At 38.3% G+C, this 17,571-nt stretch overlaps 1 protein-coding gene across 7 annotated transcripts in view; it reads right to left on the bottom strand.

Moving 5' to 3' along the window:
• Window positions 1–17,571, bottom strand: part of LOC138814056 (Krueppel-like factor 12) — a 713,678-nt gene that overhangs the window by 195,485 nt on the left and 500,622 nt on the right. For all 7 annotated transcript variants that reach the window (XM_070002854.1, XM_070002850.1, XM_070002849.1 and 4 more), the window contains one exon: window positions 5,270–5,359. In XM_070002854.1, the coding sequence (XP_069858955.1) occupies window positions 5,270–5,359 (90 nt within the window). The remainder of the gene's footprint in view (window positions 1–5,269; window positions 5,360–17,571) is intronic.

Below are 17,571 nucleotides of genomic sequence, written 5' to 3'. Positions count from 1 at the left end.
CTTTTCAATATTTTAGGGAAGATCTTCTAAGGTATGTGAACTCAGCATGTCTTGAATTAATGGGAATGAAGACCATCCTCACAACAACCACAAAAAAAAGTACTAGCTTTAACAAAATTATTTTTTCATTTCATTATTCTATTTTCAGACGATAAAGTAGCCATTTCTATAGACATACTTAAATTTTTAAAAATCACATTAGGCACTGGGAACAGTGGTTCACATCTGTAATCTCAGTACCTCTGAATAGAAGGATATCAGTTTCTCAGTTCCAGTCCATTCCAAACTGAAACCAAACAAACACAACATTAAAATAGTCTTTCAAAAAAACAAGCCAGCTGGGCTTTGATGGCTCATGCCTGTAATCCTAGCTACTTGAGATTTGTGGATCATAGGTAGAAGCCACTGTGGGCAGGAAAGTCTGTGAGACTCTTACCTCCAATGAACCAACAAAAGGCCAGAAGTAGAGCTGTCTGTGGCTCTCCTGGCAGAGCAACAGCCTTGAGTAGAAAAAGCTAAGGAACAGCACACAGGCCTAAAGTTTAAGCTTAAGTATTGGTACACACATACATACATACATACATATACTCTCTCTCTCTCTCTCTCATTCTCTCTCTCTCTCACTCATACTCATACACAAAGACAAGGATGGTGGTGTACACCTATAATCAGAGCTATGCTACTATTGAGGTGGCACAGGTAATAGGAACATGGTCTGAGAACACCTGCTGGCGAGAAAAAGAATCAGACTCTATTTGAAAAATTACTAAAGGATAAAGGAGTGGTAACATGGCGTAAGTGTTAGATCACAGGAGCATGATTGATGACCTGAGTTTAATCTCTGTTTCTTCTCTTTTGTGCGCACACGCACGCACGCATGCACGCGCACACACACGCGCGGGCGCACACACACACACACACACACACACACTATGTATTAAAATGTTCCAACTTGATGGAAGTGGCGCTGTAGCTCAAGTGGTAAAGCGCTTGCCTTGAGCTGAAGAGCTGAGAGACAGCGCCCAGGCCCAGAGTTCAAGCCCCACGACCGACCAAAAAAAAAAAAAAAGTATGGTCTTAAAATGTTCCAACTTGAGATTTACCTTTAAACTACCTGTGGAATTAGAGTTTCAGATGCTGGAATTTCTACTAAACAGCTCATGAATCCTATAGCAACTGAAATAAGAGCAACAGGACTGCTTCTTCCTGTTTTTCTTCAAAGGAAAATTGTTCTTCACCACCACCCCCAACCTTTCACCTCCACCATATGCAGCAGATCTCCTGAGGTCCCACAGTTAGTTCTACTCCCCAGCTGAGGGCAGTGATATGGACAGAGAAGAATCAAGGTTGTCAAGGCCACTGCCTAGCCGCAAAGCATCCGACCATGTCTATCTTACATGTATTTTCATTGTATGAAGCCTAAAAAGTAATCATGACTCATGCCTAGAATCCTAGCTACTCAAGTGGGTAAGACCTGAGGATTGTGGTTCAAAGCCAGCCCAAGCAGAAAAGCCCATGAGACTCTCACCTTCGATTAATCACAAAAATGCCAGAGATGGACATAGAGTTCAAGTGGTGCCTGGACCACAAAAGCTTGGGGACACACCTAGGCTCTGAGTTCAAGCCATAGAACTAGCACCAAACCCCTCCCACCCCCCCCAAAAGAAAGTCATTATTGAAAATGCTTTCTCCTACCTCAGGATCACAAAGTATCAGCCTAAACTTGACAGGAAGTTCCCCCTCTGTACAGGTAGGGACAGGTAGGCCTCAAGATACAAGGGAACTTCCCAATGTGATTCCAAATTGCACCATGGCATTTGATGTCTGACACAGCGCCCTTGCTCTACATTCCTCCACATCTCTAGGCGTAACAGCCCCCAGTCTCTTCTTCCTGATGTGGTTCTTTGCTTTAATAACATTAGAACACGCGAAGTGCTCCAAAGGCTGACAGGACTTGGAAAGCTCCTGTAACAGCAGGGCACAATACCCCAAAGGTCACCGACAAAGTCACTCCAACATGGCTTGCTGTGCTCCTGAAGTCTATTGTAAGAACACAAGGCCTTCGACAGACTTCTTAGCAGCATGGGCTGGATTACACACACATGTAAAGAAAATGGAAGCCCCATTCAGTAAATGGCAATGATCATGTCCTGAGATATCTAACAACCTAGCTCCAAATTTGAGTCAGATAAGACTTGAGTCAGACACAAGACACGCACAGCTAATAGCAGTACCGATATAGTTCACATGGCCATAATACCAAGACTTCTGCCACCAGTGTGAATGCATGTTTCCTATCATTCTGATTTTATGTTTACCATAACCATCTGAGACAAAGAGGGTTTACAGCTAGCTACAAATTGCTATATTTTTCACTATGGTAGTTAGAAGGCACAGTTGAATAACCTGTATATTTAGTGAGCACTTTCCATGTGCCAAAAATTAAATGTAAACACAATCCTTGCCCTATAAGAATTTATAATCAGATAGAAGAATTATGGCCACATTCCAACACTGTCCAGTTTCTTCAGAGAATGGGCCAAGGTAGTTGAAGCAATACCATATCACACCAGGACTAGCCTGGTATGCTCTTCAACCTCAGTGTGCTCACTGGTTCTGAGTCCCTCTGAGGGGCAGAAGATAGGCAGTTGACAGCTGAAGACTTGAGTATTTATAATAAGCAGGAGAGAACAAACATCCCCCTCCACAGTGCATAGAAAAAAAAATCTCCATAAAGCAAAATACCCTTAAAATCCTACCCGCAACCAGGAAAAAAGTCCCAATGTACATTTCAAAATACTTACGGCTAAGGAGATAATTTCAATTCTTAATTTGTCAGAGTGGTTGTAGCCTCTAGTCTTTCTTATTCATGACTATGGCACGCATGACTTTCAGTCACTCTGTGTGTGTGTGTGTGTGTGTGTGTGTGTGTGTGTGTGTGTGTGTGTGTGTGTGTGTGTGTGTGTGTGTGTGTGTGTGTGTGTGTGTGTGTGTGTGTGCGCGCGCGCGCGCTGGTACTGAGGCTTGAAATCAGAGCCTGTGAGCTGTCCCCTTAGCTTTTTCTCTCAAGACTGGCTGATGTTCTACTACCACAGCTCCACTTATGGCTTTATGCTGGTTAATGAGTCTTGCTGGTTAATGAGTCTTGTGGACTTTTCTGTCAGGATGGCTTCAGACTGTGATCCTCCTATCTTAGCCTCCTAAGTAGCTAGGATACAGGCATGAGCCACGAACACCCAGCTTCTGTCACCTTTTGTTCATTTTACCAAGCACATCTTACCTTAAAAAAGCCCATATAATCGCATGTGATTAATTAGTTAAATGCTACTAACTTTTTTTATCTTTCCTGATGGGGAATTAAACATCAACCAGGCTTTAATTGTGAATGCAAGAATAATTATAAAATCTTTCACATGCTAGTATTCCTTATCTAAAAATAAGCCTTCCATTCTGAAATTACACAGTATTTACCACCCACCCCGCTGCCTCCAACAAGAAATACAGGGAAGTAGCCAAAAACCAAAAATTGTCACAATGCTAGATGTTACTGCTAATTTAAAGAAGCAGATTTAAAGTTCTACAAATTATTAAATACAAATTATTTTATTCTACAGGGAGGTAACTCAAGATACATTTCATTAAATACTATAAGCTGTTCCTCGCGAAGCTACACCCTAAGAGAATAAAATTCTATCACCATACATTTAAGAACTAAGAAAAAGAATGTCTTATTTCTTTCAAGTATTTATAATCTAAATTTAAATTGTGAATATTCAGAATATTCACAATTTACAGTTAAAATACTAATGTCATCTGCAGTCACACACACACACACAAAAAGAAAACTAGTTTTAATGAACAGTCTTTAAATAACGTTTAGGAACCTCTAGTATTTTTATGTTTAGGAACCTCTAATATTTTTGCCTCCCTAAGGTAGAAAAGCACTTTCTATAAATAATGTGATATGGAGTTCCAATTCACAAATCTCTGTGGATATTGACTTTGATTTTCTTATTACCTAAATCCTTCCAGAAAAGTTTACCTTGCAACCTGAAAAATGACAGTGAAGAGGAAAGAATTACCTGGCTATTGCTAAAGAGTTCCAGACAGGTGGCAAGAATTAACACCTTGGCCTTTAACCAGAGGTCCAGGTCATAGGTTTTCTGATTTTTTTTCTTTAAACATTGTTGTTCATCATTTGAATAGATGTCTTGTTGTTCAAATAGAAAAAAAATATTGTAAAATAAAAGTAATACTGTGAAACCAACTAGTATGTCACTTTCCTTCCCCTTCAGCAATAAAAAGGCTTATCTTCTTTGAGATGTGACCACAGGTATAGATTGTACAGACATTTCTTAAACTCATGACAAGGCATGTAGATTTTTAAGAAGTGAATTAAAACAGAACTCCAAAGTAACAGAACAAACTCTCACAATGGTCAGGCTAATTCATCAAGAGTAAAGCTATCTAGATGGTTTTGAAACATATAGTGAACTTAAATTTTTTAGTCTCCTTCGAAAATCCAGAACGTATGACTTTTTCTCAAGGTTGTCTGTAAACAAGTCGCATTAGAAACATTAGTATACATCAGTTTTTCTTTAGGATGCTTGCACTACCTGAATACTAAGCTGAATCGTTATGAGGTAATTCTTACACCAGCATAGAAGTGTGCAGGTCTGTCTGTCACTCATCAAATGTTCTGCAAATTTCATTGCCATTTCAAAGAGCATCCCTGAATGTAAAGGTACAATGACATCCTCTGTTAGAATTTTCAAATTCACCGACCTCCATTTCATCAGCCATCCCCTACTTGTTCCTCACAGAGTTAAAAGAAAATAAAAGGATCAAACAAATGTCAAAAGAGAAATTCATCCAACAAACAACATCCCCTTATCTGTGTTCTGTAATGTCCTAACTTAAAATCTGACATTGAGCTTGTATTAAAATTTGACATTGAGCTCGTATTACTTTAATACTTCATCTTTACTTTGGATTTTAGTAACTTTTCAAAACACTCATCAATGTAAATATATCCATATGTTTTTTTTTAATCACCTCACCCATCTTTCCTAATTTCAGGATATGATCCATTCCAACAGAGAGAATCAATCACAATCTCAGATGACTTGTTTACAAGATGTTTCCCTTGAGAGAAATGTTTAGGCCAAGGAAAAAGTCCAAGTGCCTAGCAAACCTCAGGATTCTCTGGAAATGAATGGCCCTGTGATCAAGAGAAGGGGGAGGGGCACTAACAGAAGTACATGCTTACCCCTTGTTCAGATTCCAAAAGTTCTGTTTTGACTCTGACTGCTGGCATCCCATCAAGCATTAACATTCTGTTCTCAAAGGTGTTGATATTCTGAAAATAAAGGGGCGGGAGGGGGTGAGAGAGAGAGTCAGATACAAAGCATCAAAAATGGACATTTTTCTACTGTGGTACTTTTCTTACCACCAACCTAATTCTTTAAGAATGAAATATAATTAAGTGAAAATATCAGCATAACCAATTATCTCTCCCAATCTGAAATTCCATTTGAAGTAATAACCAAGAAGTGAAATCAATCAGTCTTATTCTCTGACTTCTGGGTTAAAGGTCAGCCTGTAATGGAGTGTGGAAACCTGCATTTGCTAATAGGAGGGTGGAAATCTTTATTGCATGTTCTCAGGAATAGAAGAAAACATAAAGCATGTTTCTCCCTTCTTTAGTTCCAGAGGTTATACTGTGGACAAACATCCGTAAAGGAGAAAGATCACATAATTTACAAGCAAGATAAAGTAGTTCTAGATTCATTTAATTTTTCTAGCTCAAATATCAAGTTCTACATGTCAATCCCTCTACTTTAAAATAACCAACACAAATCTTCGATTCAGAGTGAATTCTTTAAAAATCCTATTGAAAGAACATTTCTTTATGGCTTTATATGTTTGGTTCAGCTTATCCCCTCTTGAAAGGCAACATTTATATTGTGGCTCAACTGTATTTCAAATAATATTATAAGATTAAGTTCAGTTTAATTTCTACAATTTTCACTGCTTTAGGAGTTTTCTGAAGTCATTACATTAGGAAGGCAATCAGAGTTACACATCAGCTCCCAAATCAGGCTCATTTTAACCATGTTTAGAATGCCAAGCTTGATCTCATATATTGACTAAATTAGGACACAAATAATACTAAATTTGACTGAGTTTTTAGAATACTTATTTTTGCTCAATTACATAATATAGTCACATGACCATCACTATGTTTTTTTAAAGCTCCAAAATATTTTGCCCGAGTAACAAAAGTTAGTATAATTTCTAAACTGTGAATGAAACAGTTAAAATCAAAGCTCTCATTTCAATAAATTATGAAATAATGGTGTTTTTTGCCAAGTAATACCAACAGAGTGCAATATACTGAAGCTCTAATTATTTCTCGTATTACCTGATTCTTTTGTTAAGAAAAATAGTCAAAGAAATAAAATTTATCAGATCTCTTATTACAAATAATTACTGAAAGAACAAAGGGAAAATTGTATGCCAGTTAACTAATGAGCAGTTTAAAAGGTTTACACCACCTACTCTTTCCTTGGAGAAATAAAATGTTTGTGCAATTAGGAGGACATAATCTTTTTTAATTTTTTTCTTTTTTTTGCTTTTGAATCGTCCATATTTTAGAGGAGAGTTTACATCCTAATTGTTTGGGTGGAAGGAACTCTGCTCTAGCTGGTCAGCTCAGTTAATTTGTTGCGAACTTAAAATCCTTTCTCCTAGGCCTGTGTCTGTTTACACAAAGGGTATGGTCTCTAACTGTCACTTGCTTGCCTGATTTGGAAGCAGCCAGCATGGTTTGCCACCAACCATCCCAGGAAAGCCTTCCCACAGCCAGCCAGCCAGCCAGCCAGCCAGCCGCTCAGCCTCCCACAGCTCTGGCAATCCACTTTCACAAAGCCTCCCTGAGGCTGGTTGGTTGGTAGACAAAGAAGGATGAGCAGATACTGCTTCTTACCCTGGAGGAGGTCTAGCCTAGATGAAAGTGGGGAAAGGCCTTATATAGGAGCCCTAAGCAAAGGAGAAAAGACAAAGGGATTCTAGAAGGGCAGGTTTAATGAACTGTTAGAATCTGATTAAAGGCTAATGTCCCTTTTAGTGCTTTGTACCAATTTACAGCTGATGTAGTTTAACCATTTTCCCCACTAGCTGTGATAAACTCATTAGTTTAAAAAATGCAAGCAAACCAGAGTCTTTGAAGTTAAAAATGGATAAATCATGAAAACCTGGCCAGGTCCATGTTCCACTTAGCACATTTAAAGATCACTATATTTTCACAAGGGTTTCTCAATATTTTTACTGTTGGTCCTATGTAATTTCATAAGCATTCAAACTAGGAAGTAAATTTCTGCTCCTGTAAAATGAAAAACTATTTTAAAAAAATCAGAAATCAAAATTTCCTTGGAAATAATTCTACCTTCCTGATTTTTCAGGCTCATTCACAGCCACAGCCATAATAGACACCATACATACTAATATTCCCAGCTAGGGGAGTACATCCCAATGGTTAAACTTCTTCAATTAGTGAAATAATTGATAACTACTAGTAGTAACTTTCAGACATATCTATACATAGATAAAGCATATGTATTTCTGTATTCATGATTCTATCCTCACTTAGTATAAACAGAAGCTTTGCATCCCGTGTGTTCAAACCACCCAAGCACCTGCATGAGTTGTATACAATGTGGAATAACTATACAGCATTGAATATAAAGTCCTTGGAAGAACGTCTTGATAGATTTACCCCACGAGGCTAAAAATCAGACACATAATAATCTCAGAAGGCTACAGACTTTAAATATGTAATAGCTTTGTAATAATTTTGAATTGCTGTCAGACATATCTTGCTTTGATCTTAATCAAAACACATTTGCTGTGGAATCAATAGCTCAATGGATTTCCAAGAGGCAAATAAAATTATATAGTCATCCATTTTAATGTCACAGCATTCTCTGTATTATTAATATGCTATCAAACATTTTGATAATAGATACTCAGAGTTGTAACTTACATGTATATATGTATCCTATTTACATACAGGTGCACATTTGCATAAATTGTTTCCTCTAAGACACAAATAAGTTATTATCTATTAAGGCACAATTTGACGCAGATTTGTTGGCCCGGGAGCAATTCCATATACCCTGGATCAGGACGGTGATCTAGAAATTTCTATTTGACACGTCTGATTTTGCCACACAGTGGTCCAGCAGGTAACAACATCCTAAGTCAAAACCATACAGGCACATGGTAAGTGATTCTAGCATCTAGAAATATCAGAACAGCACCTGCAGAAAGGAGAATGAGCTGATCTACAGTGACAATAATTCATAGATACACACAATGGAAGTGACTTCCTAGGTTAACTTCTACAACCTGCCTCGACCTCCCCCTACAATGCAGGTCTTTACCTCTTCCTCCTGACTAAAGGTAAGTTCACACAACTGAAATAATAAGGAGCCAGTCAGTCAGTATGCAACTATTTGCTTTTATACTATGTTTCCTTTTCTAAGCCGAAAGTAACTGCTAGTACATGTTTTGCTCTCTGCTGGATATGTGATTTGAGTACTTATCATCTTCAGTTGTCCTGTTTGGTACAGATGATGAGATAGCCCAGCCCCAGGCCCATGTAACATTAAGCAGGAGCATAAAAGACAGATGAGGAGTGGCTCAGGGTTCACTGCACCTAGTTGTTCCCTCACTGCTAGAATTGATTTCTTAAGGATTTCTAAAGCAAGCTTACCTAGATGACTGACAGTATCATTCTGTGAGACCTACAGAAAGCAACAGAACCCAGTTACAAAGAAATTAGGTTGTGTGCATGTATATGTATGTGTGCACATACATGCGCACATGCGCACACACACACACACACACACACACACACACAAACACACACACTCAGCAAACCTCTGCTCTTTCATGATTTACCTCCACCATAGTAATAATCATAAAAGCAGTCACAATAGCAAAATTTCTCAATCTTAACACAGTCAACTAAATAACAGGTCAACAACTAATTCCAAAACCTGCTCTGAAATATAAGAAAATCAATGCATCCAGCTCTCTCTGAATAGTGACAAATCTAATAGATTTGAAAGATGCGTAGGTGACCATTTCAATCTTCCGCCGTTAGGCAACACACCATCTAGGGGCAGTAAACAACAATCATTTTATTTACAAACACAATACCTAACTTTTCTGCATTGGCTATGCTCCAAAACTGTGTCTTTGTGTATACATTTATTTAATCTCCGAAACAGCCCAAGGAGCTGATATAACTATCACAGGAAGTTGAGACATCTGAGACACGAGGTTAAATTGCCTGAAGTTACAAAACTAGTAAGGGGTACAGTACTGCTCCAAACCCAATGCTCCGACCACAGGCGCACTCTTAACAACTCTACCTACAACCTACCTACCCAGCCACCCTCCCTACCAATACATACTCCCTATGTAAAAAAGGGGGGGGAGGGAATTCACCTTATCAGAACCTCAATATCTCTGCAATCTCAGTAGTTCCTCCCTCCTCCTCATCTTCCTTCTCCTCCCAGGGCTGAGCTGACACTGCCATGGAATTAAATGTGAAATGATCACTGGTGAGTATCAATATTTTATGGAATAATGCTGCATCTCAAGAGTCCCTGAATTCAAAGCTACTTCAGATACTTTTTTTCCTTTGAAATCAAGTTTTCAATGTATTTTTTAATGTAATAGGATTAGGGTTCTATTCTTAAAATGCTTCATAATTAATTGAGTAAATATGTGGAAAAATCTATGGTGATCTCTTCTGCTATGCATCATTTTTTAGAATATGCACATAGTAGGTGAATATCTCATTCAATATTTTCACAAAAGTTTCATGCTCTGAGGTGCTAAAACTACTTCATTTTCTACATCATCTACTCAGGATGAGTGCATTTTGGCGTTATGTTTCATTCATCATTGTTAATATTCAATATAAATGCTATGGTTTTTTTCTGCTTGCGTATCTTTATTGGCAATTCAGTTTTGTAGAGGAGATATGATTACCTAAAATACTTGAAATGGTATAGAACACACACAGCAGGTAAGGGGCTTTGTCATCCTTGCACATTCTTTCACTCCAGATTAGGAGAATGTATACTGAATTAATGACAAATTTATTGGCAGAATTACAAGTCTCAATTATGGAGGGCAGGCTGTCCTATTGAGACTCTCAGTTTAAATCTTGTTCTTCAATTCCAATGGTCTGTATATACACACTACTGTGCAATGTCTCAAACACAAAACGCTTCCATAAAATCTCACATTGAAACATAAGAAACAATCCCTTTCCTAAGGACCAGACAAACGACTTATTTCATCCTGACAGCAAGGGTCAAACTGTCCCCTGTTAATAGAGCAGGACGAAACTATCACAACAATGCCTGGTTTTACAACTACTGACTGTAAGTGTGACCGTGTTACACTGACCTTGATAAATGGAAGTTCTTGTCTGAGCTGCAAATGAATGCCTATCTCTCTAACCCAAAGTGAAATACAAAACTTATGACAGGTATTTTCAAAGGGCTGCAATAAAGACAATAATTACTTAGCAAGTTCACAGAAATATCACATAGAACATCAGGTACCCCAGAAGATGGTGTCACCAAGTAAGGTTTGTATAAGTACACATGTGATGTGTGCACAATAAAACAAACAACACAAAGAACATAAAAGATACATGGTTGTACATTTTTAGGAATGCATGCACATCCTCCTTTCCTTGTTCATTGTGCAGAAAGGGATTAAAATGACATCTGATTTCACAGATAATACTCTCCTCATCAACCTTCACACAGCTTGTACTGAGGAGGCATTTCCATCATTCATACTCTAAAGAACTGTACACATTTGGGAGGGAGTAGAGCTTAGTTGCCCAGATCTAGAGATAAGTGGGCCTGGAGGGACATGGGCTATCCTCAGTCTTCTACTTACCATGTTCACAACCACAGGCATTATGGGAAATCCCAGGGCTGGGAAGAGGAAAACACCATGGCACGGGAGTATAAGCCCACTACCCAGCACAGCAAGCCCTAGACAGGAAGGACAATGCTTCATTCCTCAGTACAGGAAGCAACATTCCAGAGAGAGATGCAGTGTGGGAGAGCAGGGATGGTGCTGGTGCAGACAAGTAGGCTTGGTGTCAGGTGAAGGTAACAAGAGTTTTTAAGTTCAGTTCTGGAAAGGAAACTTGAAACAAGATCCACTCCAGGAAGCAGAGCTGGCAGAAACTCCACCCCAAGCCCTGCTCTAGCAACCCATGGCTAAGAAACAGGAGGAGGTAAGACAGAAAGCCCTGCATATAATCTGGCCCATCCCCTGATCTCCTTCCTGGGCACATGAATCACCCCAAGAATCAAGCACAACCAAAAGGGCTAATGCAGTAGAAAGGCCCAACATGTGGCATTTAGGAAAGACACTTGGGCTATAACCACAATATGCACAGCAGTTACTAATTAGAAGATAAAAACAGCACGGTGCTAACAGCTCATGTCTGGCATCATAGCTTCTCAAGAGGCTCTGATCTGAGGATCCCAGTTCAAAGCCAGCCCAGGCAGGAAAGTTGGTGAAATTCTTATCTCCAATTAAGAACCAAAAATGCCCTAAGTGGAGCTGTAGATCAAGTGGTAGAGCACTAACCTTGAGCAAAGAAAAAGCTCAGAGACATTGCTCAGGCCCAGAATTCAAGCCCCAAGACCAGCACTAAAATATAAGCAAACAATTGGCACTGTCTATTAATCATTTGTATATATTAGGCATTTTTTTCTATTTTATCTCTAAGACATCATTGAGTACTTAAAAAAAATAACTAGGGCCAGAAGCTCCCCTCTAATTATTTAGGATAAATCAGTGAACACAAGGGAGAAAGTAAACTGAGCAGTGGAGGGCTCACTCCTAGGATTACACCTGTAATCCCAGCTCAGATCTGAGGATTATGGGGTTAAGCCAGCCCAAGGCAGGAAAGTCCATGAGACCCTGATCTCTAATTAACCATGAAAAAAAAAAGGAAGTAGACCTGTGGCTCAAGTGGTAGAACACCAGTCTTGAGCAAGAAAAGATTTAGGATAGTGCTCCATGTGCACGCGTGCGTGTGTGCACGCAAGCACACACACACACACACACACACACACACACACACACACACACACACACACACACACACACACACACAGATTACACCAAGCATAATCTTGCACCATAGTAGGTGTCTCTAACCATGTGTGCAACCCCATTTTTTACTATTCTTATCAGGCTAAATATTAATAATGTACCTTGCCTACAAGCCTAGGAATATTCTGTGCCATGGCAATATTCACATTTAACAGAATCTCTCATTACCTAAATATAAATACCAGGAGAACTTGTCCTTTTATTCATCCTCAAACTTAAAACTCTATCGAACAGATAGTACGTGCTCCATTGGTCTAGTGAAAACAAAAGATGGCATAAATATAAAATCAGTTTATTCTCCTGGACCTAGGAGGTGATAATTTGGTTTTAGTATGATGACAGGAAAATGGGCAAAATCCTAGAGCTATGAACTATTCTCTACTTTGAAGAAAGAAAACAGAATTTATTAAGGCTAGTGCATTTTATTCATTGGAGGGATACATAATCAAATAAGAAAGATAACCTGAAGGAACTTACATGCTATGTGACTCATCCAAAATAATTCTTTACTTCCTGTGGTACACTAGTTGGTATGTGAGTAAACAAGAGAGAAAGATTCCTTGTCTTATGACAGCTCAAAGTAATAAGTAGGGAAGAAATGTGTTTGAACAGAACACAGGGCATGATGGGGTCATGAAGGCTTATTAGACATCAGTAAATGTAATTAAGCTTTATTTGTATCAAGATGGTACAGGAAACAATTTTGAAGGTGGCTTATAAAGATGTAAGATGTGATGCAGAAAGGACAGCAATTGGCTAATTGGCTACCATGTCAGACCAGGGGAGGAGTGAGGCCTGAATCAAGGCAGTACTCAGGGAAATAAAAACATAACAGAGACAGACAGACAGACAGAGACAGGAGAGACAGAGACAGAGAGACAGACAGAGAGCGCGCACAAGCACTCACCTTCACAGGAACTACGGTGACAAACTAGATAGAAGGTATGGTGATGAGACAAAATATCAAGAATGATACTTTTTTTTCTCAGTAAACTGACGTAAGGAAAGTAAGAAGAAAAGAAGCCATGGTATTTACTCCTCTGTCCCTAAAAGGGTCTATTACACTAGAGGACCAAAGAAAATCCTGTTTATTTCAATAGTTTTTTATCCTCTGATGGGAAATTTTTCTCTCAAAGTAAGTAATTTTGAGTCATCTGACTAATAAAGTCAGATTTATCCAAACATGGAAGCACAAGTTTAAAATTTTTAAAAATCATATAAATGAATCCTCTGATTAGATTAACAGTGAAAAAATAATGGTGTATGCTTTTACTGGTATTTTTATTGGGATTTGCATGTTCTGTCATAGTTTTCAAAACTTAAAAAAATCAGCAAAAGATTTTAGTACTATATGTTAATGTAGGCATCCACCATGTCCTTTTATGAAAAATCATTTGTATGAAATCAAAATAACATCCTCAAAACTGAATGAATATAAATGAAATCAAATCACGAGCTTTTTGTGTCTAGAGAAAATGAAGATTACTATCAAGTATTAAGTCATTTATTTTCTGTAGAAAACAAAGGAAATGATTACTAACCCTTATTTCCACCTTTTCTTGTCTACAATAATGTCAAGTGGCTCCTTATCAAACCCCAAATGGATTAACCATCTAAAGCATGGAGTGTTCCATATTCATCTCCCACACAGACTGAAGAAAGAGTAATAATAAGTTAAGAATTAGGAAGGAAGTAGAAAAGAGAAATAAGACTTCATGTTAATCTTCTAAAAGTATAACTGTTCCAATGAAAACAAAAAAAGAACAACCTTAAAAGTTTCCTCCACTTAGGCCATGGAAGTGTATAAACCACTAAGGAACTAAACCAGATTTTGTACCTTTTCCTCCAAGAATCCATATTCATTCCCTAACTTAAACTTTCAGTCAAAATGCTCTATCAAACACTTTTTTTAATCTTCCTTGAAACCTCTAAGCAAATGATGTTGACTTTTTGTTTTATCCAAGGATTAAAAAAAACACATCAAAGATTAGGAACTATTTGTCACATCATTGAAAGGTGTAACAAAAGTTACAGTTAAGACTATACCCACAATAACTAAGTATACAGTGACATGAGAAACCAACAAGCACAGTCACATCTTTCTTTTCTATTTCCCTACTCAAAATTCTGGATCTTGGAATGCACTGGAGAAAGACCCATTGCTAGATGACTGCCAAATGTACAGAGTTTACCCAAAATGCACTGTGGCAATTTACAAGGCTATACACTTCAAGCTGTTACTTTCTAAGATTCTGAAAATATTTGCCTTAAATTAATTAAATATCAGTTAAAAATAGTTGACCTGGATACATAATTCATTTCTACTATTTGTTAAGTCTTTTTTTTGGCAATACTACTAATGATCTATTTTGAATCACCCCCAATGTCATTCTCAATAATTCTGCCTGTTTTATTATTATTATTTTTAATGTATACTTTTTTTCTGGGGGAGGGGGGAGGCAGGAGAGACTGAGGATGGAATTCAGTGTTTCCTCCAGGATAGACAAGAATTCTACTATATAAGTCATGAACCCAGCCTTTTGGTTTTGAAACAGGACTTCAGAGCTTGTCTCTAGCTTCCCAATGTGGTGCAGGTATGCACACAATGGCAGTTTCTGTATACTTTTGTTATTATACAGATTTTTAAGTTAATGTAAAGTATTTGCGCCTAGGATCATGGCCTGATGATCAGACTTCCTGGTGTAGACTGCCATCTGCCAGCTGTATGATCTTCTCATGGTTACACTTTTCCATAAAATGTTCATGAAGTTCTACTTAATAGAATTCATGTAAGATTTAAGAAGAGGTAATATCACTAAAGGGCTTAGCAGATTTTAAGTCCTTTATAAATATCAGTATATAACATGTAACAGTTAATTCGTAATGATAATTGCAACAGCATTCATGACTGTCTGTCGAACATGCTAAATTTTATATGGTAAATTCACCACATGAACTATTATATAACCAGAAGAAAATGGTAAGATTGATGGCAGGACCGATGACAGAAAATTGATGGCACAATACCTGAAAGACTGACTGACCCAATATATATTTCTCCTGCATAATAGTGATGAGCTACTCTATCTGTTCGTTTAGATAGGACACAAATCACCTCTTTACGGGCACTCTAATGGGGACATTTAATGTTCTCAGATTACTAAATATAACCACAAAGTCTCTGATGCCCTCTCAGTAACCAAGTGCTGTATGGTGCAGTTCCAAATTAAAAGGAGGCCTCCTTTACATGATTACACCATCTACTGAAAACAATGTTTCCTTCTGCAACAAACTGAATAAATGCATTACTGGAGAAGTTGCTTTCAAAGTGGTGTGTAATTGGAAACTTTCAAAAGGATTTGAAGATGACACAAGGACTGCAAAGGATATAAAAGAGCTGCTCAAACTCTAAAATTAGTGTGCAGGTAGGGCAAATGGAGCCCGTGTTACTAACATTTCCCTGTCATTTACACATACTCAGATGGCCATGGAGAGGACTCTGCCCATCTGTTTTCCACAGTTCAAATCCATCACTGTCATGGAGACTGGAAGAGAGAAGCAGAGAAAACAGAGGGAAGAGAGGGGGAGAGAAAAGAGGATAGGTGTGGAAAGAAGGAGAGAGAAGGAGACAGGGAGAAAGAGGGAGAATGAATGAATAAATGAAATCCACATTTTCCATTGATGAGTACTTCTCTACTTCTGAAATATAACACAACGGAAGTGTGAAAAGAAACCAAACTCATTCTCTGAAAAAAAGTAAAATGACTAAAGAATTATAAATAAGAAAGTACTTCTTGAGACTTGTTATTTGCAACCAGCCTATTAATCTGTCCCACAATTTTTTAAAAAAGAAATCAGCAAAGACATTCCAGAAACGGTGTAATTTTGAACCTGTAGTACTTATAATACCCAAAAGGATGTTTAATTTTTTTTGGGGGGGGGGGTCCAGTCATGGGGCCTGAACTCAGGGCCTAGGCGCTGTCCCTCAGCTCTTCAGCTCAAGTCTAGCGCTCTACCACTTGCGCCACAGTGCCATTTCCGGCTTTTTTTCTTTTTTCTTTTTGCTTATGTGGTGCTGAGGAATCGAACCCAGGACCTCATGAATGCAAGGCAAACGCTCTACCACTGAGCCACCTTCCCAGCCCCAAGGATGTTTAATTTCTTCTAGGTATTTGATACAGAATCTGGTTAAACCAATGTAACCATGGAAAGAGCTCTTTCTAGGAACATGAGCACCGGGAAAGTTACCCTGCAGAGGAAGTTTTAGACCAGGGCCTCTCAGCATCTACACATGGACTGACAGTCCCACCAGGTAAGTCTGTCCTGGGGCTGTCCCATGCAGTAGAGGAGCTTGGCAGCAACCCTGGCTTTTTACCACTAACCTAATAACATCCTCTCAAGGTGCAAATCTTGCCAGAGAAAGAGATGAAAATACCTCCTGTAAGAATCACTGCTTCACAATTACCAATACTGTACTATGAACTCATTAGGAAAGAATGTTATGTTGGACTCCCCCATGGGATAACCCCTGCTTTCACTGTACTTGATGTTGGTATACTTTGTGGAGGGGAAGGGAAAAAACAAATTGTTTAAATAGGGATACAGGTGGACGCATTGCAACTATGAGATGTACAAGTTGTTTTGTCGAAAAACGAACTTCACAACTTTGACTGGGGGGAGAGAAGGGATTTGGGAAGGGGTGGGAAGAGATGGGAAGGGGAAATAAAGAAGGAGGCAACAATACTTGATAATTATCTTGCCCATGTAATTGTAACCACTCTGTACAGTATTTTCACACACACACAAAAAAGAATGTTATGTTGGATGACTCTGTCCAATAAAATAGAATAAACAGTACTTCAATATTTAAGGACAATAACACCTAATATAAAGGATATTTACAGTTAACAAAGAAACAATTGGGTGGGGAAAACTTTCTTTGAAATCTTCTTTCCTTTTCCCTTATACAAATTATCCCACTAAACACATGCAAAGTTTCTCAAAAGTGGATGTATTCATTAGTTAAAGCAAAGGAAACCTGCAGTGATTTTTATGTTAGTACAGCAACTCAGGAGAGATCTTCAGCCCCATTCTTAGGCATGGCCTGTGAGAAATGGACTAAATTAGCTTCAAAATTGCCCCACAGTATAGACAACTGTAAAAAACCAAATAGGGAGACACACACACACTTCCAGCAAACAAACAGAAGACAGAATTTGTACTCTTGGCTGAATATCTGATTCGCTGGGTGGAGCTGTGTTTCTTCACAGAAATGCAAGTAACCTCTATCTTAAAAACCAAGTATTTCCTATATTTCCTAACACAAATGTCAACTTGTTTATA

The sequence above is a fragment of the Dipodomys merriami genome, unplaced genomic scaffold (assembly GCF_024711535.1).
Source record: "Dipodomys merriami isolate MVZ:Mamm:240054 unplaced genomic scaffold, mDipMer1.0.p SCAF_6, whole genome shotgun sequence".
In the NCBI taxonomy this organism is placed as follows: domain Eukaryota; kingdom Metazoa; phylum Chordata; class Mammalia; order Rodentia; family Heteromyidae; genus Dipodomys; species Dipodomys merriami.
This window is presented reverse-complemented; position numbering and strand designations above follow the sequence as displayed.